The following is a 24,401-nucleotide window of genomic DNA, read 5'->3' as shown; positions in this document are numbered from 1 at the left end:
CCGAGAACTCTTCTATGACCCTGGTCCTCCAAAGATGACACTTCCTTTGTCATTTCTGGAACTGTAACTCAGGATGTGCATACGGTATTCTTTTGCTCTTTGGAGAGGGGTAGACCTAATTATTAAGTACTAAGAAGCTTCAATTTCAAGGGACTTTTACCTGAAGACGATCCTAAAGACAGGCTCTGTAATTCACAAAAGAAATGGGATGTGCACAAAATGAAACTCTTGGTTTCCCTCCTCAAACCTGCTCATCTTCCAGTAAATGGCAGCTTCATCCTTTCAGTTGTTTAGGCCAACACCTTTGGCTATTCTCTTTTTCTCACATCCCCTTATCTAATCCTGCTGGCTCTTCAAAATATATTGCAGACCCGATCAGTTTTCTCCATCTCTACTTCCGCCATTCAATCGGGCCAAGCCATTGTGAGCTCTTCCCAGGATGACTGCAACAGCCTCCTAACTGGTCTCCCTGCTCCCATCCTATCCTCCCCACAGTCTCTTCTCCGTTGTCAGACACAGTGATCACTCTAAAATCCAAGCCAATTTTGCAAATGCCTTAAAAATAATAAATGCACAAGATAGATCATACCTTGGGTCACAAATCAAGCCTTGGTAAATTTAAGAAAATTGAAACCGTATCAAGTATCTTTTCCGGCCACAACGCTATGAGACTAGATATCAATTACAGGGAAAAAGCTGTAAAAAGCACAAACACATGGAGGCTAAACAATACACTACTAAATAACCAAGAGATCACTGAAGAAATCAAAGAGGAAATCAAAAAATACCTAGAAACAAATGACAATGAAAACACGACGACCCAAAACCTATGCGATGCAGCAAAAGCAGTTCTAAGAGGGAAGCTTATAGCAATACAATCCTACCTCAAGAAACATCTCAAATAAACAACCTAACTTTACACGTAAAGCAACTAAGAGAAAGAAGAACAAAAAAATCCCAAAGTTAGCAGAAGGAAAGAAATCATAAAGATCAGCTCAGAAATAAATGAGAAAGAAATGAAGAAAACAATAGCAAAGATCAATAAAAGTAAAAGCTGGTTCTTTGAGAAGATAAACAAAATTGATAAACCATTAGCCAGACTCATCAAGAAAAAAAGGGAGACGACTCCAATCAACAGAATTAGAATTGAAAAAGGAGAAGTAACAACTGACACTGCAGAAATACAAAGGATCATGGAGATTACTACAAGCAACTCTATGCCAATAAAATGGACAACCTGGAAGAAATGGACAAATTCTTAGAAAAGTACAACCTTCTGAGACTGAACCAGGAAGAAACAGAAAATATAAACAGACCAATCACCATCAGAGAAATTGAAACTGGGATGAAAAATCTTCCAACAGACAAAAGCCCAGGACCAGATGGCTTCACAGGCGAATTCTATCAAACATTTAGAGAAGAGCTAACACCTATCCTTCGCAAACTCTTCCAAAATATAGCAGAGGAAGGAACACTCCCAAACTCATTCTATGAGGCCACCATCACCCTGATACCAAAACCAGACGATGATGTCACAAACAAAGAAAACTACAGGCCAGTATCAGTGACGAACACAGATGCAAAAATCCTCAACAAAATACTAGCAAACAGAATCCAAAAGCACATTAAGAGGATCATACACCATGATCAAGTGGGGTTTATCCCAGGGATGGAAGGATTCTTCAATATATGCAAATCAATCAATGTGATAAACCATATTAACAAATTGAAGGATAAAAACCATATGATCATCTCAATAGATGCAGAAAAAGCTTTTGACAAAATTCAACACCCATTTATGATAAAAACCCTCCAGAAAGTAGGCATAGAGGGAACTTACGTCAACATAATAAAGGCCATATATGACAAACCCCCAGCCAACATCATTCTCAGTGGTGAAAAACTGAAGCCATTTCCATTAAGCTCAGGAAAAAGACAAGGTTGCCCACTCTCACCTCTATTATTCAACATAGTTTTGGAAGTTTTAGCCACAGCAATCAGAAAAGAAGAAGAAACAGAAGGAATGCAAATTGGAAAAAAAGAAGTAAAACTGTCACTGTTTGCAGATGACATGATACTATGCACAGAGAATCCTAAAGATGCTACCAGAAAACTACTAGAGCTAGTCAATGAAGTTGGTAAAGGAGCAGGATACAAAATTAATGCACAGAAATCTCTTGCATTCCTATACACTAATGATGAAAAATCTGAAAGAGAAATTAAGGAAACACTCCCATTTACCACTGCTACAAAAAGAATAAAATACCTAAGAATAAACCTACCTAAGGAGACAAAGGACCTGTATGCAGAAAACTATGAGACACTGATGAAAGAACTTAAAGATGATACAAACAGATGGAGAGATATACCATGTTGTTGGACTGGAAGAATCAACATTGTGGAAATGACTATACTACCCAAAGCAAACTACAGATTCAATGCAATCCCTATCAAACTACCAATGGCATTTTTCACAGAATTAGAACAAAAAATTTCACAATTTGTATGGAAACACAAAAGACCCCGAATAGCCAAAGCAATCTTGAGAAAGAAAAACAGAGCCAGAGGAATCAGGCTTCCGGACTTCAGACTATATACTACAAAGCTACAGTAATCAAGACAGTATGGTACTGGCACCAAAACAGAAATGTGGATCAATGCAACAGGATAGAAAGCCCAGAGATAAACCCACGCACATATGGTCACCTTCTCTTTGATAAAGGAGGCAAGAACATACAATGGAGAAAAGACAGCCTCTTCAATAAGTGGTGCTGGGAAAACTGGACAGCTACATGTAAAAGAATGAAATTAGAACACTCCCTAACACCATACACAAAAATAAACTCAAAATGGATTAAAGACCTAAATGTAAGGCCAGACACTAGCAAACTCTTAGAGGAAAGCATAGGCAGAACACTCTGACATAAATCGCAACAAGATCCTTTTTGACCCACCTCCTAGAGAAAGGGAAATAAAAACAAACAAACAAAAAAACAAATGGGACCTAATGAAAGTTCAAAGCTTTTGCACAGCAAAGGAAACCATAAACAAGATGAAAAGACAATCCTCAGAATGGGAGAAAACATTTGCAAATGAAGCAACTGACAAAGGATTAATCTCCACAATATACAAGCACTATATGCAGCTCAATATCAAAAAAACAAACAACCCAATCCAAAAATGGGCAGAAGACCTAAACAGACATTTCTCCAAAGAAGATGTACAGATTGCCAACAAACACACGAAAGGATGCTCAACATCACTAATCATTAAAGAAATGCAAATGACCTCACGCGGGTCAGAATGGCCATCATCAAAAAGTCTACAAACAATAAATGCTGGAGAGGGTGTGGAGAAAAGGGAACCCTCCTGCACTGTTGGTGGGAATGTAAATTGATACAGCCACTATGGAGAACAGTATGGAGGTTCCTTAAAAAACTAAAAAGAGGGGCTTCCCTGGTGGCACAGTGGTTGAGAATCTGCCTGCTAATGCAGGGGACACAGGTTTGAGCCCTGGTCTGGGAGGATCCCACATGCCACAGAGCAACTAGGCCCATGAGCCACAACTACTGAGCCTGCGCGTCTGGAGCCTGTGCTCCGCAACGAGAGAGGTCGCGATAGTGAGAGGCCCGTGCACCGCGATGAAGAGTGGCCCCCGCTTGCCACAACTAGAGAAAGCCCTCGCACAGAAACAAAGACGCAACACAGCAAAAATAAATATTAATTAATTAATAAACTCCTACCCCCAACATCTTCTTTAAAAAAAAAACAAAAACAAAAAAAAACTAAAAAGAGAACTACCATACGACCCCGCAATCCCACTACAGGGCATATACCCTGAGAAAACCGTAATTCAAAAAGAGTCACGTACCACAATGTTCACTGCAGCACTATTTACAATAGCAAGGACATGGAAGCAACCTAAGTGTCCATCGACAGATGAATGGATAAAGATGTGGCACAAATATACAATGGAGTATTACTCAGCCATAAAAAGAAACGAAGTTGAGTTACTTGTAGTGAGGTGGATGGACGTAGAGTCTGTCATACAGAGTGAAGTAAGTCAGAAAGAGGAAAACAAATACCGTGTGCTAACACATATATATGGAATCTAAAAAAAAAAAAAAAAAGGTTCTGAAGAACCTAGGGGCAGGACAGGAATAAAGATGTAGACGTAGAGAATGGACTTGAGGACATGGGGTGGGGGAAGGGTAAGCTGGGACGAAGTGAGAGAGTGTCATGCACATATATACACTACCAAATGTAAAATAAATAGCTGGTGGGAAGCAGCTGCATCTCACAGGGAGATCAACTTGGTGCTTTGTGACCACCTAGAGGCATGGGATAGGGAGGGCGGGAGGGAGACGCAAGAGGGAGGGGATATGGGGATATATGTGTAAGTACAGCTGATTCACTTTGTTATACAGCAGAAATTAACACACCATTGTAAAGCAATTATGCGCCGATAAAGATGTTAAAAAAAAAAAATAAATGCAGGCAAGAACCTTCAAAGGCTGATAAAACCACTGAGTAAGTTTGCTGGGGAACTGGATATTTTTATAGACTCGACACTATCTTCACCTAAGGAAACAGGCGTCTTTACGAGTAGAGATATTTGATGGAGTCTATCTTAAGAGATGACAGCTAATATCACCAATAATGGGACAGATGGACAACACGTGCCTCTTGTGATGCACTGAGAATCAGTGCATCATCAGGTATTTAGTGCTCCTACAAAAATGCATACCCTGAATCTATTCTTGAGAAAACAATCAGATCATCCAAATGGAGGGACATTCTATACAGCAACTGGCCTATCTTTTAAAAACTGTCAGTGTCACGAAGGACAAAGACAGGCTGAGAAACTGTTCCAGAGTAAGGAGACTAAAGACAAAACACCATAAAAATTAATGTCAAGAGTGATCTTGGATTGGATCCTGGAGCAGAAAAAACAAAGTGCCACTAAGGCATTTATTGAGATAATTGGAGAAATGTGAAGATGGGCTGTATATACTATAAAAATAATGTTTTGTCATATTAAATTTCCTCAATTTGATAACTGTATTGTGGCTACGTCAGAGAGTATCTTTGTTTTTAGGAGATATACACAGAAGTATTTTGGGTGAAGATTCATGATGTCTTCAACTGCTTAACTAGATCAGCAAGACAAGTGCGTGGTGGTGGGAAGCAGCATATGTGGCGAAATTGTAACAATCGGTGAATCTAGGAGGAGGGTATATATTCCTTCCTTGTGTTGTTGTTGCAACTTTTCTGTAGGTTTGGAAATTTTCAAAATAAAAAGTGAAAAGTAACGTCACTCCTCTACTTAAAACCCTGGAGCATCTCCCATCTCACTCAGGGTAAAAGCTACAAGGCCCTGCGAGACGGGCCCTGCCCTCTGAGGTCTCCTCTCCCACTGCTCCTGCCTGCCCACTAAGCCCTTCTTCTCTACGCCATATACACTTCCTCCAACGAGCAGGGCTTCTGCACTGCTGTTCCCTCTGCGTGGAATGCTCTTCCCCGCCCCAGATACTCCAACATACTCCATTCCCACCAGAGAGGCTGTCTCTTACCACTCTTCATAAAACAGCAACCTCCTGCCGTAACTCCTTATGCCCCTGATTCTGTGTCAAGTTTTTTTTCACAGCACTTATCATGACCTGACATTTAAATGTTCATTTGCTTATCACCTGTCTCTGACCGTGCAACACAAGCTCCCTGAGGGCAAGGAGCTGGTTCTGTTCCCTGTTCTGTCCCCAGTCTCAACAATAGTGTATGCTCAGCAGAGCAGTGCTCAGTATTTGTTGAGTGAATTCACCGCTTTGTAAGCGCTCATTTAAAAACAGAGGGCACTAGTTTGCACTCCTGCAGCCTCTGGGGGAAGGGCTACTAAGCATCTGATGCTTTTTTCAGGAGCCTGTTTCTGACCAATTCTGATGAATAAAGTTGCTTTTCGGAAAAGTTGGCTTGAATTTTACTTGAAGCAGGAAACACAGACTGCTAGGCGAATGTACACCTTTGTTCGTTATCCCCACCCCCCAAAACTGACGACAGACACCTGCACGCCTCTCAATTATACGACCTGACTTCCCCACCCCATCCCCCTTCCTGAGAACTCCTTCACCGCAGATAAATTCCAGACTCTGAAAACCCTGACTGAGCCTCCTAATGTGGTGTTTAATATGATTCTCAAGGACATGGCAGGACCTGGGACCCCAGCAGAAAGCTGCCTTACACGGCACACAGTGTCCTGTAGGGATTACTGCTGTTCCAGGGTTAGTCAAGGAGATGCAACTGGTAAGGAGACAACATATGATAACGGTTTCCCCGATTTAAGCTCTGAGAAAGAGAGTGAGCTTTTCCCAAGTTACTTACGTCTGTGGAGGTGGGGCTGGGCAGGGACACAGGCTGAACAGGTGCAGGGAAAGTGAATGTGGTCTCTGTCTTTTCATTTTCAGGGGAGTCAGGATGACTGGATGGGGGGGATGTTGGGGTTAGGGCTCCAAACCCCAGCACTGCATTGTATTTTGGAGGACGACCTACAGACCGAGAAAAGGGAACAAAAGGGAAAAAAGGGGGAGGGAAAGAAAGGGGGAAAAATGATCTTACATACCTTAGGCCAGTGTTCCTCATTGGCTAGCATGGAAAAGGAAGTGAGGTAGCAGAGAGAAGGTTAATACAACAGTCCCCAAGAGAGGAAAAGAAGCAAAGATTTAAATGTCATTCGAAACAAATGCATGAGTGTTGAAGGGAGGATAAGAGAGCCTCAGAGAATGACAGGAGATACTGGGTTATGTTAAAGGGCTTCGCCTTGGGCAGATTACAGAGACATTCCTCAACTATTACAATTTGAGATTTCTAACAGGAGAACAAGATATCAAAGCCCAACAGGAGCCAAGGCCAGGGAGAAGAATTTATTTTCTTTTTCTGTATCTTTTACATATTGTTTCCTAAGGTTTTGCTGCAATCGTTATTCTTATAATAATATTAATGATTCTCAGTTCCCACAAAGAGATTTGCTGAGGATCTCTGCTTTTCCTCTTCTCTCCTGCCCACATTTTGGTTACTTCATTGCTTGTGAGGGTAGAGAAAGGCAAAGGGAGGAGGCAAAATTCAAGTTAACTATTCTTACCCCTTCTGGCAGAGCTAGGAAGACATATGTTCTGGGAGTAGCTGGAACCTAAGAGCTAAAAAGACCTTCTGGGCTTAACAGTGAATTTAAGTAAGTCTGGACTCAGATACCCTTCCCGGTTGATCAAAAATCATCTCCCTGCTTTCCATCACAAACATTCCAGTGAACTACATGTCTTAGAACTGGGGTGTTCCAAAGTCTCAGGAAAAGCCCTGTCATCAGCAACAGCTACCAGAGAGAGCTGATTTGAGCAGAAGCATTTTGAATCAAACCTCATGGCTACAGAGAATCTGCAAATGGGCCCTAATGGGTATGGGAAGTCCAGGTCAACCACTCTTGCCTTATGATATATCTAAGTCAGGGTCCTTGTCTTCTAAGGGCCAAAGGTCATAGCTTCTAAGCTGTAAGTGATCAAAAGTGTATGCCCAGCACACCACAGGCAAAAAAAGAGCCGGAGAGGTACACAACTGCCTATGAGCACTTGTGGATGCTACGTGGGATCATGACTTTGCCAACAGTTATAATTTATATTAGAATTATGCACAAGAGTCATGATTCTGTCAGATATTACACAAACATTACCTATCTGTGTTAAACTGGCACTGTGTGCAGTACAAAGACAGATCGTACTGGTTTGTCTTTTCTAGGGTATTTAGTGCTGCTAGAAGGGAAAGTGGAAGATAAATGCTCTTTGTTTACCCACAGAAGGCACGTCCTAGGCATTGTGAATGCAGGCTTTCATCCTCTGACCTTGGCAAGAGATGCCAAGGTCTTTCTGGCTCATTTAACCCCTATCCTCTCAGCAGATACTGCCCACTAGCAGGCCAATTAACTGTGGCTTCTGGCTGGGGGCTCCTTTCTGAGAACTGTGTCAGAGGTCACCAAAACAACGCCAAACAAAATAAAACAACAAAAAATAACCCATGACACTGGTTACTGTGGCCCAGGAATCAATATGAAACAATGACTTAGGGATTCCCATCTAAATATTTTGGCTTCCTGAAGGAGGGGCTGATGAAACACTAGCGTGGGCGTGCTATCTCTCTGAGGGGAAGAGACGGTAACCACTGTACCACAGGTACAGTGCTAGCCCAGCCTAAGGCAGACAAAGGGTCGGGATGACCTCCTAAGCTTCCAATGGCTCTGAGATTGCTGTACACACACAAAAATTAGCATGCTACTCTGCTCACTCTGCAACCTTTCTAGCCTGGAACTGTAATTCAAGGACACATTATCACGTGGAGAAAAGGACCTTGGGACGTATTACTGACATCAAAGAACCATTTCAGGGCCTTGTTTATAAGCTCAAACTCTGAGCTATTAAGACCTATTTACACCTGCATGGTGAAGGCAGCTGCTGACCTGAGAGTGAGGTGGAATGCCCGCCCTGGAAGGTCTGAAATTGGGGGATGGAGCTCTTTAGGAATTTCCGCTTTGGGAAGCCTGTTTCGACAGTGATGTTTTCTTCTTTAGTTGCAGGTGCTCTCTTCTCATAGATTCAAAATTCTCAGTGTGGCTACCTCTCTCCTTCCTGCAAAGTCTGCAGCTCACAGAAGCTTAAGAGTCGTGCTCTGTCCTCACTGGCATCAGAACAACTTAGACACTACTAAGAACACCTTGGCAACACCAGTGCTCTGTTGTGCTCAATGATGCTAAGATCCTCCCTTTTACAGGGTGTTCTGTTCATTGTGCTATTCATCAACAGCCTGAGGGGCCTGGGGCAGAAACCCTGCAATAAGCCATTCCCCTCAGCCAGCTTTGCCAGAATCCCAGGAAGGGGAGCTTTTGATTCAGTATACAGAGCTCTAATAAGAAATCTCACTCTCTTTTCCCCCCATTCTCAGAGAACGACAACAAAACTATATTCAAGGGATACAGGAGTTAGGCTCTAGGACAACGGGAGGAGGGAGGGGAAAGAAACACAACACAGAAAGCAAAAGCAACAGCAAGGGAGAGATACGAAAAAGGTACTCACCTCTCTTTCGGGTCCCAGGATGCATTGTACTGTTCAGGTACGTGACTGCACTCTTCTTACGCTTTCGGGATTGAAGAAAGAAAGGTGACTGGTTGAATAGCATGGTTACTACCAATACCGGTACAAGCCAAAGACCAAGCACAGCATGCCCGTCAACAAGCCAACTAGTTAGTGCTAGTCACCCAAAGGTCTCAGTGATAACTGGATTTATCATATGTACTTGGCTCTGAAAGAATATTCCAGAGAGGTATGTCTCTGCTTCAGAAGAAAGTTGTGTTCAGATGACAGGATGAGTTAAATTTTTAAGGTAGGTTTGTATCTACTTAAACTTCAGGAAAAAACTCAGGGGAAAATAGTGAATAATAAAAGTGAAATAATGTTATCAGCCAGAGAAAAATCCATCATTTTACAAAGCTGGCCAAGTACAATCAGGGTACTGCTCTTAAGCAGGTTTTCAGATGGGAGGTGCTGAACAAGTCATAAATAAAAGTGAAAACGTGAGGGAATGGCCAAGTGCTGGCCAGGAATACCTCTGGCTCAAAGACCGCGCCACTGTACACTGGATTTGCTGTTGTTCTTCTTTTTCGTTCTTGCCGCTTGCTTTGGATTTCTTGGGAAAGCAAAAGGTCTGGATTAGAAGAAAGGTATGGAGAACCCCCCCCAAACTTAACTTCATTGTTTACTTATTGGTTTTCCCATGACAAGTTAGAAATGAGAGTAAGTCTCTTGGTTTCACTGCAGCCTCAGCAAAGGGAAGCAGGCTGCTGGGAGCAAATATGTAGGACCATCCACTCTCACCTCTTGGAAAGCAAGGCCATGCTGTCCTACAGTGTGGCTCTCTGTGACTGAGAGCTTAACAGTAGACAACACTTGTAAAAGTGTCCTGATTTATTTTTAGATCACTGTAATATAGGTGTGGATGAACTTTATCCACAGACCTAGATTGAGTAATCATAGTTCACCATTCTTGAATTAAATCACTGGAACAGGTATAGCTTTGCAACTATTCTTAAGATTCCAATAATCTAGAGTGACTGAAAAGTACAGACAAAGACTTGTCAGAGGGGCATCTGCTACTTTATGCTGCCAGGAAAAAAAAGTTTCTCTAAGTGAACAGAAGTCACCTTAGTCCAGGCAACCAGGGAGCTTCCCCAGGACAGTAGTGTGGATAAATAATGATAGGAAGGAGAGGGGCTGAACATTAGATAGAAGGAAGGCAAGTTTACTCCAAAAAAAGAGTCCATACTGGTTGAATCATACTCTGTTTGTGTTCCAATTTTCAATTCTAACAATAAATCAAACACCATTTTCAAGAACAAAGCTCTGGGCCAGAAGCAAGGTAGCGCCATGAATATCTTCTCTTACCTTCTAGATGGTCATGTGTTACCAACCCTAGAGACACCATGAAGGCAAGTTTCTGTGCCAGAGAAACAAAAGAAGAATATACTTCAGTGTGGGTTCTCGCTAAGTCAGCTGCATGTTCCTAGTTAGACTCCCGGGGAAAGCCAGCCCAATGGCTGGCGGCTGAAAGGAAGCCGGGTTCAGGTGAACAAGGAGTGGGCACCCTCCACTCTTAGCAGCTATGGAGCCGCTCTGGAAGTTTTCTGATCTTACAGGGATCAAAAGAGAAGGACTGGGGCCTATATCTTCCACTCTCTCAATGGCAGAAATCAGTATCTTGAATGACCTAATTTTTTTCCAGAAAAATTCTCAAGGAGGGAAGAGGACTTCACACTGAAGAAACACACAGAGGGTTACAAACAGCCTCCCACACAACAAGCTCCAAATTCTAAGTACCTCATTTGTCATACCAGGTCAGGGGTTCTTACATTTTTGCTACCACTCATTGGACAATAGCTCAAAGCTAAGTGAGTTTTAGGAATGACAGCAGGTGGTTCTGCTTAATACTATGATTTTTCAATCAACCATGGACCTACAAATTATACAGTGCTTTCTCTCTGACCACCACTCTCAGGGCTCCATCAGAAGCTAGACTGATCAGAACACTGTACTCCAAAGCTGGAACGTTAGATGCTTAAAAATGGAGAGAGCAACAGATTGATTACTATTTTGCTCTTTGGGTGCATGTGGTCTGGAAAGTATGCCTTTATTTTCTGCTGTACCACTGCATGCAGCTGCTAAATATGCCAAATAATGTATCATCCATTTCTCTCAGTGATGAATAAGGAACATCATTAGCTGTTAGGAGACATAATCCTGCAGAATTATTCACACCACAATTTGGTCTTTGAAAATCCTGACATTTTACCCTCAACTTTAAATATCATGATATTCTGGCCTGAAGTGATAGGTTCAAGCTATTCGAGGTACTGAGTGTTTTATAAAGATAACCTTGAACAAGGCACTTGAGAACACAGAAATGTCCTTTACTGGTATCCACAGAGTCCTGAAGAAATGTTTTAATTTTATTTCTTATTTCAGAGACTAGGGTGGGCACCTATCCTCCCGACAGCCAGGGTACTTCAGTAACGAAAAGCAGTCTTGGACGTGCTGCCCATTTTCTACATTGCATACATTTTGTGGCTGCCAATTAACTACATTCCTAACGTTCACTATTCCTTCAAAACTTAAGATTAGAAGGCTGTCTACCAACTGTTCTCTGTTAATAAAGCAGTGTGTGAACTGACATTCAGACGCACCTTCTTTTAATCAAGTAACAGCATCCTCCTTGGCCACTCACACCCAATCATCTTTGCCAGTCTAGATCAAGCTCATAAAAGAATTATTAAATGGAAAAAAATCTCTTCTGTAGAACAGATTTTCAGTGATAAATAGAATAAAAAGCTGTCAAGAACTTTTGCCTTATCTATGTATCACACACATGCCAATAACTAATTTATTCCCTTTATGGCAGTGATCTGTCCAATTAGAAATACGTGTTATTCCACATGATGCTACTTGCTTGCCCACACTGTGCCACTGACATAAGATATCCTTTAGTTTCTTGTTTTTTTTAAATAAATTTATTTATTTATTTTTGGCTGCACTGGGTCTTTGTTGCTGCGCACGGGATTTCTCTAGTTGCGGCGAGCGGGGGCTACTCTTTACTGCCGTGCATAGGCTTCTCATTGCTGTGGCTTCTCTTGTTGAGGAGCACGGGCTCTAGGTGAGCGGGCTTCAGTAGTTGTGGCTCGCGGGCTCTAGAGCACAGGCTCAGTAGCTGTGGCACACAGGCTTAGTTGCTCCATGGCATCTGGGATCTTCCTGGACTAGGGCTTGAACCTGTGTCCCCTGCATTGGCAGGAGGATTCTTAACCATTGCGCCACCAGGGAAGTCCTCTTTTAGTTTCTTTTGATAAGGAAATTTTGCTAATTGCTCTGTTTTTCCCTCTCCAAGCCTAATACTTGTCATTAATTTTGCAGATTATTTTATAAGTTTCTCAGCAATATGCATGACTAGGACTTCTTTTAGGTTCAAGTTTTGGTCTCTTCTTTAAAGACAAATTAAAAATTAATTCATTTCATATCAGAAAGTATTATAATTTGTACTTGCTTTAGAAAAACCTGAACTGGCTTAATAAATCACTGCTTCAAAAAAATGACATGAAGCTTTGATGGCTTTATGCCACTATTTGACATGGTTTCATTAAAAAGAATGCACTGAGGATAGACGGAAATGGATTGCTGGTCTAATAAAATCCAACTATCATATATTCATCATCACATTACCTGTCCACATTTTTCTTTTATGGCTGCTTGTACAAAAGTATCAAACTAAAATATCTCTTGCCTAAGGACATACAAATTCACATTCTATATTTGTACCACAGTTTTGTTTGCTATTTAAGTTTATAATTCTATCCTAAGTTGTAGTACAGATGCTAGTATTTTCATCCCTACTTTTATGCTTCAATGAACTACTTATGAGCTACTGATTCATCTGGGATTTGGGGATCTAATGCAATACAATAGTAATAACAAAAACGCACATGTAACAACTGTAATCGATAACACAGACCTTAACTGAGTGAACTGGACATCTTTTAAATGTTGGCTGAGACAAACAAAACATAATGATCATTAGGAATGCAGTGGGATACCTGGGGCAATGGTCATGAATCACACAAGTCTAATGTGTGACATACGTATGAAAGGCCTGTTTGCCAGCTCATGAACACTCAAGACCACACTCTTAATCTGCCCCAGGCCAACCTGATTTGGCAATGACATTACTGAATAGTGAGAGAGCACAAGACAATGATATCAAGTGGTTCAGAGGGCAAGTGTCCCTCCTGATGCATGTGAATAAGTCGCACCACGCAGACTGAGCCATGCCTTGGAGGGCTGGGCCTACCTGAGGGTTCTCCTCCCGTTTTGGTTTGGGTGCAGTAGGTGGAGTGACGGTGCGGCTCTCCGTTTGTTTCTCATCTGTTTCTGTGTGGGATTTAATTGTCTAGAAGAAGAAAATTAAATGAAACTTCAGAATTCACTTTTTTATTAAAAGAATAAAAGCAAACATAGTTTGACTGTTGCCAACAAGAAAGAAAAGAACATACTCAAATTGGAAACATATTAATAAAGGAGATAATATGGACTTCATTTTAGAAGGGGGAAAAAGTAAAATGGAAGGCCCCAGTTGAAATGATTAAATTGCATAACTAGAATAGCTATGAGTCTATAAATACAACAGTCTATTTCAATGTACTTTAGGATGCAGGGGTAGTTTCCCAGAAGTAAGTCCATTCTTGTTACACATGGGTCAAGCTCTGGTTCATAGCATGCTTAGGATCTGAATGATGTCCAAAAAAATCTTAGATACACACTTTTCTATTTCAGAACAATTCCAATCACAATCTAAGAGAGGTGACAGAACTATCCTTACTTGGGATATTTAAAACCTGCCTATATCATCCATTAGAGGAGAGATGCAGTTGCCAAGGAAAGGCCATCTTGTAAAAGGCTGCCATCCTGATTACGGCCAAGCTCATCTTCCAGATGTGTCCATTCAAACAAAAGAAACACCAGTAGCATTACCATCTTCAGACACAAATGGCAGCTAGCAAACTAGTAGACTGGGTTTGCATTACTATTCTTATCTTGACCCAATGGCTAATTCACTTTATGAAACCCTCTGTAAATACTGAAATGATATTAGAACAGTGGATATAAAACTATAAACATAAACCTAATTTACGTTTTCAAAATTAAAAACCATGCAGAAAAGGATTATAAGAGACTACTACAAACAACTATATGCCAATAAAATGGACAACCATGAAGAAATGGACAAATTCCTGGAAAGGTACAATTTTCCAAGACTGAACCAGGAAGAATTAGGAAATATAAACAAATCAATCACAAGTAATGAAATTGAAACCATAATGAAAAATCTTCCAACAAACAAAATCCAGGACCAGATGGCTTCACAGGTGATTTCTATGAAACATTAAGAGAAGATCTAACACCGATCCTTCTCAAACTCTTCCAAAAAACTGCAGAGGGAGAAACACTCCCAAATTCATTCTACGAAGCCACCATCACCCTGATACCAAAACCAGAAAAAGATATCACAAAAAAAGAAAATTACAGACCAATATCACTAATGAACATAGATGCAAAAATCCTGAACACAATATTAGCAAACAGAATCCAACAGCACACTAGAAGGATCATACACCATGATCAAGTGGGATTTATCCCAGGGATGCAAGGATTCTTCAATATACGCAAATCAATCAATGTGATACACCACATTAACAAATTAAGGAATAAAAACCATATGATCATCTCAACAGATGCAGAAAAAGCTTCTGACAAAATTCAACACCCATTTATGATAAAAAAAAGCTCTCCAGAAAATGGGCATAGAGGGAAGCTACCTCAACATAATAAAGGCCATATATGACAAACCCCCAGCCAACATCATTCTCAGTGGTGAAAAACTGAAGCCATTTCCATTAAGCTCAGGAAAAAGACAAGGTTGCCCACTCTCACCTCTATTATTCAACATAGTTTTGGAAGTTTTAGCCACAGCAATCAGAGAAGAAAAAGAAATAAAAGGAATACAAATTGAAAAAGAAGAAGTAAAACTGTCACTGTTTGCAGATGACATGATACTATACATAGAGAATCCTAAAGATGCCACCAGAAAACTGCTAGAACTAATCAATGAATTTGGTAAAGTTGCAGGATACAAAATTAATGCACAGAAATCTCTTGCATTCCTATACACCAACAATGAAAAATCTGAAAGTGAAATTAAGGAAACACTCCCATTTACCATTGCAACAAAAAGAATAAAATACCTATGAATAAACCTGCCTAAGGAGATGAAAGACTTGTATTTGCAAAACTATAAAACACTGATGAAAGAAATCAAAGATGACATAAACAGGTGGAGAAATATATCATGTTCTTGGATTGGAAGAATCAATAATGTGAAAATGACCATACTACCCAAAGCAATCTACAGATTCAATGCAATCCCTATCAAACTACCAAAGGCATTCTTCACAGAATTAAAACAAAAAATCTTACAATTCATATGGAAACACAAAAGACCCCGGATAGCCAAAGCAATCCTGAGAAAGAAAAATGGAGTTGGAGGAATCAGGTGCCCCGACTTCAAACTACACCACAAAGCTACAGTAATCAAGACAGTATGGTACTGGCACAAAAACAGAAATATAGATCAATGGCACAGGACAGAATGCCCAGAGATAAGCCCATGCACATATGGGCACCTAATTTACGACAAAGGAGGCAAGAACATACAATGGAGAAAAGACAGCCTCTTCAATAAGTGGTGCTGGGAAAACTGGACAGCTACATGTAAAAGAATGAAATTAGAACACTACCTAACACCATACACAAAAATAGACTCCAAATGGATTAAAGAGTTAAATGTAAGACCAGACACTATAAAACTTTTAGAGGAAAACATAGGAAGAACACTCTTTGACATAAACCACAGTGAGATCTTTTTTCACCCACCTCCTAGAGTAACAGAAATAAAAACAAAAATAAACAAATGGGACTTAAAAGCTTTTGCACAGCAAAGGAATCCATAAACAAGACAAAAACACAACCCTCAAAATGGGAGAAAATATTTTCAGATGGAATAACAGACAAAGGATTAATCTCCAAAATATACAAACAGCTCATGGAGCTCAATATCAAAAAAACAAACAGGGCTTCCCTGGTGGCGCGGTGCTTGGGGGTCCGCCTGCCGATGCAGGGGACGCGGGTTCGTGCCCCGTTTCGGGAGGATCCCACATGCCGCGGAGCGGCTGGGCCCGTGAGCCATGGCCGCTGGGCCTGCGCGTCCGGAGCCTGTGCTCCGCAAATGGGAGAGGCCACAACAGTGAGAGGCCCACATAACGCAAGAAGAAAGGAGAAAAAAAAAAACAAAAAACAAAAAAAACAAAAAAAACACAAACAATCCAGTTAAAAAACGGGCAGAAGACCTAAATAGACATTTCACCAAGGAAGACATACAGATGGCGAAGAGGCACATGAAAAGATGCTCAACATCACTGATTATTAGAGAAATGCAAATCAAATCTACAAAGAGGTATCACCTCACGCTGTCAGAATGGCCATTATCATAAAAGCTAGAAACAATAAATGCTGGAAAGGGTGTGGTGAAAAGGGAAACCTCCTACACTGTTGGTGGGAAAATTGATACAACCACTATAGAAAACAGTATGGAGGTTCCTTAAAAACTAAAAATAGAACTACCATATGACCTAGCAATCCCACTACTGGGAAACCATAATTCAAAAAGAAACATTCACCACAATGTTCACTGCAGCACTATTTACAATAGCCAGGACATGGAAGCAACCTAAATGTCCATCAACAGATGAACAGATAAAGAAGATGTGGCACATATATACAATGGAATATTACTCAGCCATAAAAAGAAACAAAATTGACTTATCTATAGTGAGGTGGATGGACCTAGAGTCTGTAATACAGAGTGAAGTAAGTCAGCGAGAGAAAAAACAAATACCATATTTAACACATATATATGGAATCTAAAAAAAAAAGGTACTGATGAACCTAGTTGCAAGGCAGAAATAAAGAGGCAGACATAGAGAATGGACCTGATGACATGGGGTGGGAGAGCGAAGCTGGGGTGAAGTGAGAGTAGCGTCGACATATATACACTACCGAATGTAAAACAGTTGGCTGCTGGGAAGCAGCAGCATAGCACAGGGAGATCGGCTTGGTGCTCTGCGATGACCTAGCGGGGGTGGGATAGGGAGGATGGGAGGGAGGCTCAAGAGGGAGGGGATACGGGGACATGTGTATGCATATGGCTGACTCACTTTGTTGTACAACAGAAACTAACACAGTATTGTGAAGCAATTATACTCCAATAAAGATCTATTAAAAAAAAAACACAATGCAGATGCAAATGGTCTTTTTGTATGGCAACAAGTAATTAAACAAATGAGAGTGAAACTGTCTGATTATTGATGAGTAGGAGCCAAATGAAAGACTGGTTCTACAAACAGATATCAAAATTCTCAGAAATCATTATGCTGTGAAATATTTTACTAGATCTGAAAAACTAACATAATCACAAAGATTTTTCACTTTATTTCTTGGCCATGTCCGTATTTTCCTTCTGCTTCTCATATTATTACTTTAGGAAAGTGTTAAGTATCTGTCTCATCAATACTGTGGCAACCACTGTCGCTTGTATTTTTTTTTCTCATCAGGGTCCTATCTTATTTCCACCTCCAGACTATATAAGCTACTTGAGAGCAGGATTGTTCTACACACTTTTGCACCCCTTTGTGCCCAGCACAGGGCCTCACTGTAGAGCAGGTATGCTGTAAAGAGACGTTGATCTTCTGAGTGGGGAGTATGACCTACCAGAAGAATCACTTGCTTTCCTCTCTCTCTCACACACGCTTTTTTTATTAACCAAAAAGGACACATTTCCCCCATAAAACAAACCACCAAACACACCTACAAAGGAACACAATGGGAAAGTAGTTTATAGTGACATTTTTAAGGTCCTGGGTATCCAGGAAGCTTATTTCATAGCGCCGTGAATTGGAAGAACAGGAGTCTGACGGGAGGGAGAAGAGAAGGTCAACTATAAGGGTTTGCTTCTCCATTCCAAGGCTGTGTGATGTCCCTGGGGGTCTCTTACTTGCATCTCTAGGGCTGAATAAGCAGGTAGTGGTGATGCCTCCAGGGAAGATCAAACCGATTCCACTTCACTAAAGAATTATCCAGGGTTCAAATTTTCTCTCACGCAAGAAGAGTACAATTATCTCAAGGTTGGATAAAGAATACCAAAAGCATCCAAGAAAATAAACATAAAGCAATTGCTGGTGGCGCATTGGTTAAGAATCCACCTGCCAATGCAGGGGTCACAGATTCAAGCCCTGGTCCCGGAAGATCCCACGTGCCGTGGAGCAACTAAGCCTGTGCGCCACAACTACTGAACCTGCGCTCTAGAGCCCGCGAGCCACAACTACAGAGTCCGCGTGCCACAACTTCTGAAGCCCGAGTTCCTAGAGCCCGTGCTCCACAACAAGAGAAGCCACCGCAATGAGAAGCCCGTGCGCCGCAACAAAGAGTAACCCCCGCTCGCCAAAACAAGAGAAAGCCTGCATGCAGCAACAAAGACCCAACACAGCCAAAAATAAAATAAATTAAAAAAAACAAAAAAAAAAACAAAAAATGTATTAAAAATAAAGCAGAACCCCTAAAAAAAAAAAAAAAAAGATAAAGCAATCGAAACAATGGGGAGGTGTCTTTCTCTCATGGACCTTCCGCTCCAGGGGAAGCCAGCTGCCATGCTGTGAACAGCACTATGGAGAGGCCCATGAGGTGAGGAACTGAACCTCCTGCCAACAGCCAGGGAGAAGTGAGGACTGCTGACAACCATGTGACTGAGTTTGGAAGTGAATTATCCAGCCCCAGTTGAGCCTTGAAATGACTGCAGTCCTGACCAACTAGTTTGAAAGCAAATTTGTGAGGGACCTTGAGCCAGGACCACTGAGCTAAGATGCAACCTGATTCCTGACCTCAAAAACTGTGTGAGATAATAAATTTTTGTTGTTTTAAGCTACTTAAAACAAACAAAAAACATTAGGGTTTGACATCACAGAAAACAGGGAGTTTTAGAATCAGTCCTTTCACTAAAGCAAACATTAAGCTGGCAGAAACTGACAGAATCAACGTTTTAAAACTCTGGAATCTAATAAAAAACTAAGAATAACCAGGGGGGGCCACTTACTGAAGAAAGAGGCTGTAAATTTTATTAAGAAAGCATTTTTCCTTACCTACCAACAAATCCATCCCTTAGTTCAACAGAGGCTGTGGAGATGGTAATCTGTGTTCCTGGTGTGGTTTGCTGAACCTCGTTTTCAACTTGTGGCTGTGTATTCTGACCTGTCCGGTAATCCCCTAAGGACTGGTGCAGGCTGACCCTTGTTTGCCCACCCAAGGCTGGAGCGGCCTCCCAGGTGCCATCTGATGAAAGCGTCTAAAGACATACGTTACCTGTAGTTTACCTGGTGTAAAGGATGGTAGGTGGAGTAAGCAGCAGACAGACCCAAAGGTCTAGGAAGAAGGGGGCTGAGGAGGAAGATCCTTGGAGGAGTAAGGGCTTTGAAGGGCTATCACGTGTACTGGGGAACCCCAAGTGCACTGAGCATTCCCAGGGCTAGATGCATACTCAGAAAAGAACTGAGAGAACCCTAAGCTTGTACCTCTGGCTGATCTTTGAGCTCTGTCCAAGAAAGAGGTGAAGTCTAAGACACAGTTACAGGTGGCCTGGCTTAGCATTGAAGGAGTGCCCCCTGCTCAAAGCCAATCTGCAAAGACCAAGAGAGGGTTTTCTGTTTTTGTTTTAATTTACTTATGATTACCTTTTTCTTCTTTTTGGCTCCAGTTGTTTAAGTAAATCTAATAGAACAGAAATTTCAATAACCACACATGACAAGAAACAGTATTTGCAAAAATAGTTTGGAAAAGGCACTAAACAAACAACTGCAGCTCTCAACAATTAACAGCAGTAAACCCTGCTGGGGTAGCAGGTCAACTGCCTTAAATATGCTCGAAGAGCTAAAAGAAACCAGGGACAAAGAACAAAAAAATGCCAGAAGAACAATGTCTCACCAAAAAGAAAATGTTAATAAAGACACAGAAATTATTTAAAAGGACCAAATAGAAATCTGGAGCTGAAAAATATAATAGCTGAAATGAGAAATTCATTAAGGGGTTCAGGCAAAAGAAAGAATCAGTGAACCTGAAGATAGGATAACTGAAATTTCCAGTCTAAGGAGCAGACAGAAAAAAGAATGTAGAAAAAGTACAGAGCCTAAGAAACCTGTGAGACATTGTCAAGCATACCAACATATGCATTATAGACTCCCAGGGGGAAAGGAGAGACAGAAAGAAGCAGAAATATTTGAAGAAATAACAGCTGTAAACTTCCCAAATTTGATGAAATATATGAATCTACAGGCATACCTCATTTTATTTATTTATCGCACTTCACTTTATTGCACTTTGCGGATACTGCATTTTTTACAAACTGAAAGTATGTGGCAACCCTGTCTCTGTGTCAAGTTTTGGTAATTCTCACAATATTTCAAACATTTTCATTACTATCATACTTGTTATGGTGATCTGTGATCAGTGATCTCACTGCAAAAAGATTATAATGTGATAAAGGCTCAGATGATGGTGAGCATTTTTTAGCAATAAAGTTTTAAATTAAGGTATATACATTGTTTTTTTGACATAATGCTATTGCACACTCAGTAGACCACAGTATAGTGTAAACATAACTTTGATATGCACCGAGAAACCAGAAAATTCATGTGACTACCTTTATCTGCTTTATCGTGGTGGTGTGGAACTGAATCCACAATATCTCCAAGGTATGCCTGTACACATCCAAGAAGCTCAGTGACCTCCAAGTAGGATAAATTCAAAGAGACTCATACTGAAACACATTATAATCACACTGTCAAAAGCCAAAGAGAGAATCTTGAAAGCAGCAAAAGCAAAATGATGCATCACATGTAAGGGTCCTCAATAAGATTAACAGTCAATTTCTCATCAGAACCAGAGACCAGAAGGCAGTGGGATGACACATTTAAAGTGCTGAGGGGGCTTCCCTGTCGGTCCAGTGGTTAAGACTCCACACTTCCACCGCAGGGGGCACAGGTTCCATCCCTGGTCAGGGAACTAAGATCCTGCATGCTGTGCAGCACAGCCAAAATAAATAAATACACAATTAAAGTTCTGACAGAAAAAAGACTATTAACCAAGAACTCCATTTCCTGCAAAAAGCAAAGGGAGTTCACTGCAAGTAGACCTGTCCTAAAAGAACTCCCTTTAGACCTCTTCAGGTTAAATAAAAAGATCCTAGACAGTAACTTGAAGCCAAACAAGAAAAAAAAACTCCAATAAAGGTAACTACATAGGTTAACATAAAATCCAGTATTACTGTATCTTTGATTTGTAACTTTTCTTTTTGCTTCCTATATGATTTAAAAGAGAAATGAATGAAAAAATTATAAATATGTATTAGTGGCCACACAATATATAAAGATGCAATGTGTGACTCTAACAACATAAAAGGGGGCAGGCCAGAGCTGTATAGGAGCAGAGATTTTGTATACTACTGAAGCTAAGCTGGGATCAAATTAAATTACATTGTTAAAAATTTATGAATGTTATCTATAGTCCCCATGGTAACCATTAAGAAAATAACTAAAATATACAGAAAACGAAATGAGGAGAGCATCAAAAAAGTACATACACTGGTGTAAAAAACAAAACAAAACACACACACACAAAAGATGGCAGTATTGGAGGAACTGGGGTCCAAAAAAGACATAAGACATGTAGAAAACAAAGAGCAAAATGGCATAAATCCTTGCCTATCAGTAATCACTTTAAATGTAACTGGATTAAACTCACCAATTAAACAACAGAGAGTGGCAGAATGGATTAAGGAAACAAGATCCAGGACTTCCCTGGTGGCGCACTGGTTAAGAATCTGCCTGCCAATGTAGAAGACACGGGTTCGAGCCTTGGCCTGGGAAGATCCCATGTGCTGTGGAGCAACTAAGCCTGTGCACCACAACCACTGAGGCTGTGCTCTAGAGCCTGCGAGCCACAACTACTGAAGCCTGCGCGCCTAGAGCCCATGCTCCGCAACAAGAGAAGCCACCACAATGAGAAGCCTGCGCACTGCAATGAAGAGTAGCACCCCCTTGCCACAACAAGAGAAAAGCCCACACACAGCAACAAAGATCCAACACAGCGAAAAATAAATAAATAAATAAATGTTTTAAAACAAAAAAACATAAGGTCCAACAACAGGCTATCTACAAGATACATTTTAGAGCCAAAGATACGAAAAGGTATCCATCAAAGGATGGAAAAAGATACTGCACACAAATAGTAACTGAAAGAGTACAGAGATGGCTATGCTAATATCAGACAAAATTCACTGTAAGTCAAAAACCGTTACAGGAGACAAAAAAGGTCATTATATATTGATAAAAGAGTCAATTTATCAAAAAGATATGACAATTTCAAATATATATGTACCAAACAACAGAGTCTCAAAATATATGATGCATATACTGACAGAATTGAGGGGAGAAATAAACAGTTCTATAATAATAATTAAAGACTTTAATACCTCACTTTAAATAATGGAAAGGACACATAGAAAGAAGATCAATAAAGAAACAGAGGACTTAAACAACACTATAAACCAACTAGACCTAAGAGACATAAAGAACAGCCTACTCAACAGCAACAGAATACACATTCTTCTCAAGTACACATGAAACATTCTTCAGGATAGACCATATTTTAGGCCACAAAACAAATCCTAATACATTTTAAAAGACTGAAGTCATATGAAGTATTTTTTCTGATGACAACAGAAAGAAGCTAGAAGTCAATATAAAGGAATACCAGAAAAATTTTAAGTATGTAGAAATTAAACAACATACTTCTATTTGGCTGCGCCGGGTCTTAGTTGTGGCATGCAGGATCTTTGTTGTGGCATGCGGGATCCTTTTTTCTTTAGTTGCAGCATTCAGGACCTTTAGCTGCAGCATGTGAACCTTTAGTTGCAGCATGTGGGATCTAGTTCCCTGACCAAGGATCGAACCCGGGCCCCCTGCACTGGGAGCATGGAGTCTTAGCCACTGGACCACCAGGGAAGTCCCTAAAAAATATACTTTTAAACAACCAGTGGAACAAAGAAGAAATCACTAGGGAAATTTTCTATCTCCCTGAAGAATGAAAATGAAAATAAACATACCAGAACTGATGAGATGCAGTGAAAGCACTGGTCAGAGGGAAATTTAAAGCTGTAATAGTCTGTACATAAAAAATAAGAAAGCATTCAAATCTAAATGCTTACAACCTAAATAACCTAAATTTACAGCTTAAGGAACTAGAAAAGAAGAACTAAACACAGAGCTAGCAGAAGGCAGGAAATAATAAAAATTAGAGCGAAGATACATGAATTGGAGAATAGAAAAACAACAGAATTAATGAAACCAAAAGTTGATTCTTTGAAATGATCAACAAAATTGACAAACCTTTAATTGGACAGAATAAGGAAAAAAGAGAGAAGACACAAATAACGAAAATCAGAAATAAAAGTGGGGACATTACTACCAATCTTATAGAAATCAAAAGGATTATAAGAGAATATACTGAACAACTGTACACCAACAGGTTGCCAAGGGGGATGGGATTGGGGAAGGGATGGAGTGAGAGGCTGGGGTTAGAAGATGTAAGCTTTTATATATAGAATGGATAAACAACAAGGTCCTACTGTATAGCACAGAGAACTATATTCAATATCCTATGATAAACCATAATGGAAAAGAATATAAAAAGGAATGTACATATATGTATAACTGAAGCACTTTGCTGTACAGCAGTAATTAACACAATACTGTAAGTCAACTATACTGCAATTAAAAAAAAAATCAGATAACATAGATGAAATGGATAAATTCTTATAAACATACAAATTACCAAACTGACTCAAGAAGAAATAGAAAATGTCAACAGACCTATAGCAACTAAAGAGACTGAAACAGTAATCAAAATCCTCTCAAGGGCTTCCCTGGTGGCTCAGTGGTTGAGAGTCTGCCTGCCGATGCAGGGGACATGGGTTCGTGCCCTGGTCCGGGAAGATCCCACTTGCCACGGAGCAGCTAGGCCCGTGAGCCATGGCCGCTGAGCCTGCGCGTCCGGAGCCTGTGCTCCGCAATGGGAGAGGACACAACAGTGAGAGAGAGGCCCACGTACCAC

At 40.6% G+C, this 24,401-nt stretch overlaps 1 protein-coding gene across 2 annotated transcripts in view; it reads right to left on the bottom strand.

Moving 5' to 3' along the window:
- The window catches only part of PHF21A (PHD finger protein 21A), a 193,639-nt gene that overhangs the window by 8,394 nt on the left and 160,844 nt on the right, over positions 1-24,401 (bottom strand). The window contains exons 10-14 of one of the 2 annotated variants that reach the window (XM_007455792.1): positions 13,423-13,521; positions 10,473-10,524; positions 9,638-9,717; positions 9,108-9,168; positions 6,614-6,636 (exon numbers count right to left, since the gene is read on the bottom strand). In XM_007455792.1, the coding sequence (XP_007455854.1) occupies positions 6,614-6,636; positions 9,108-9,168; positions 9,638-9,717; positions 10,473-10,524; positions 13,423-13,521 (315 nt within the window). Of the gene's footprint in view, positions 1-6,375; positions 6,540-6,613; positions 6,637-9,107; positions 9,169-9,637; positions 9,718-10,472; positions 10,525-13,422; positions 13,522-24,401 lie in introns of both variants that reach the window. The other variant, XM_007455791.1, reaches the window with a different exon arrangement.

Source organism: Lipotes vexillifer, unplaced genomic scaffold (genome assembly GCF_000442215.2).
Source record: "Lipotes vexillifer unplaced genomic scaffold, Lipotes_vexillifer_v1.1 scaffold977, whole genome shotgun sequence".
NCBI classification, from domain to species: domain Eukaryota; kingdom Metazoa; phylum Chordata; class Mammalia; order Artiodactyla; family Lipotidae; genus Lipotes; species Lipotes vexillifer.
Note: the sequence above shows the minus strand (reverse complement) of the source record. Positions and strands in the feature narration are given on the sequence as shown.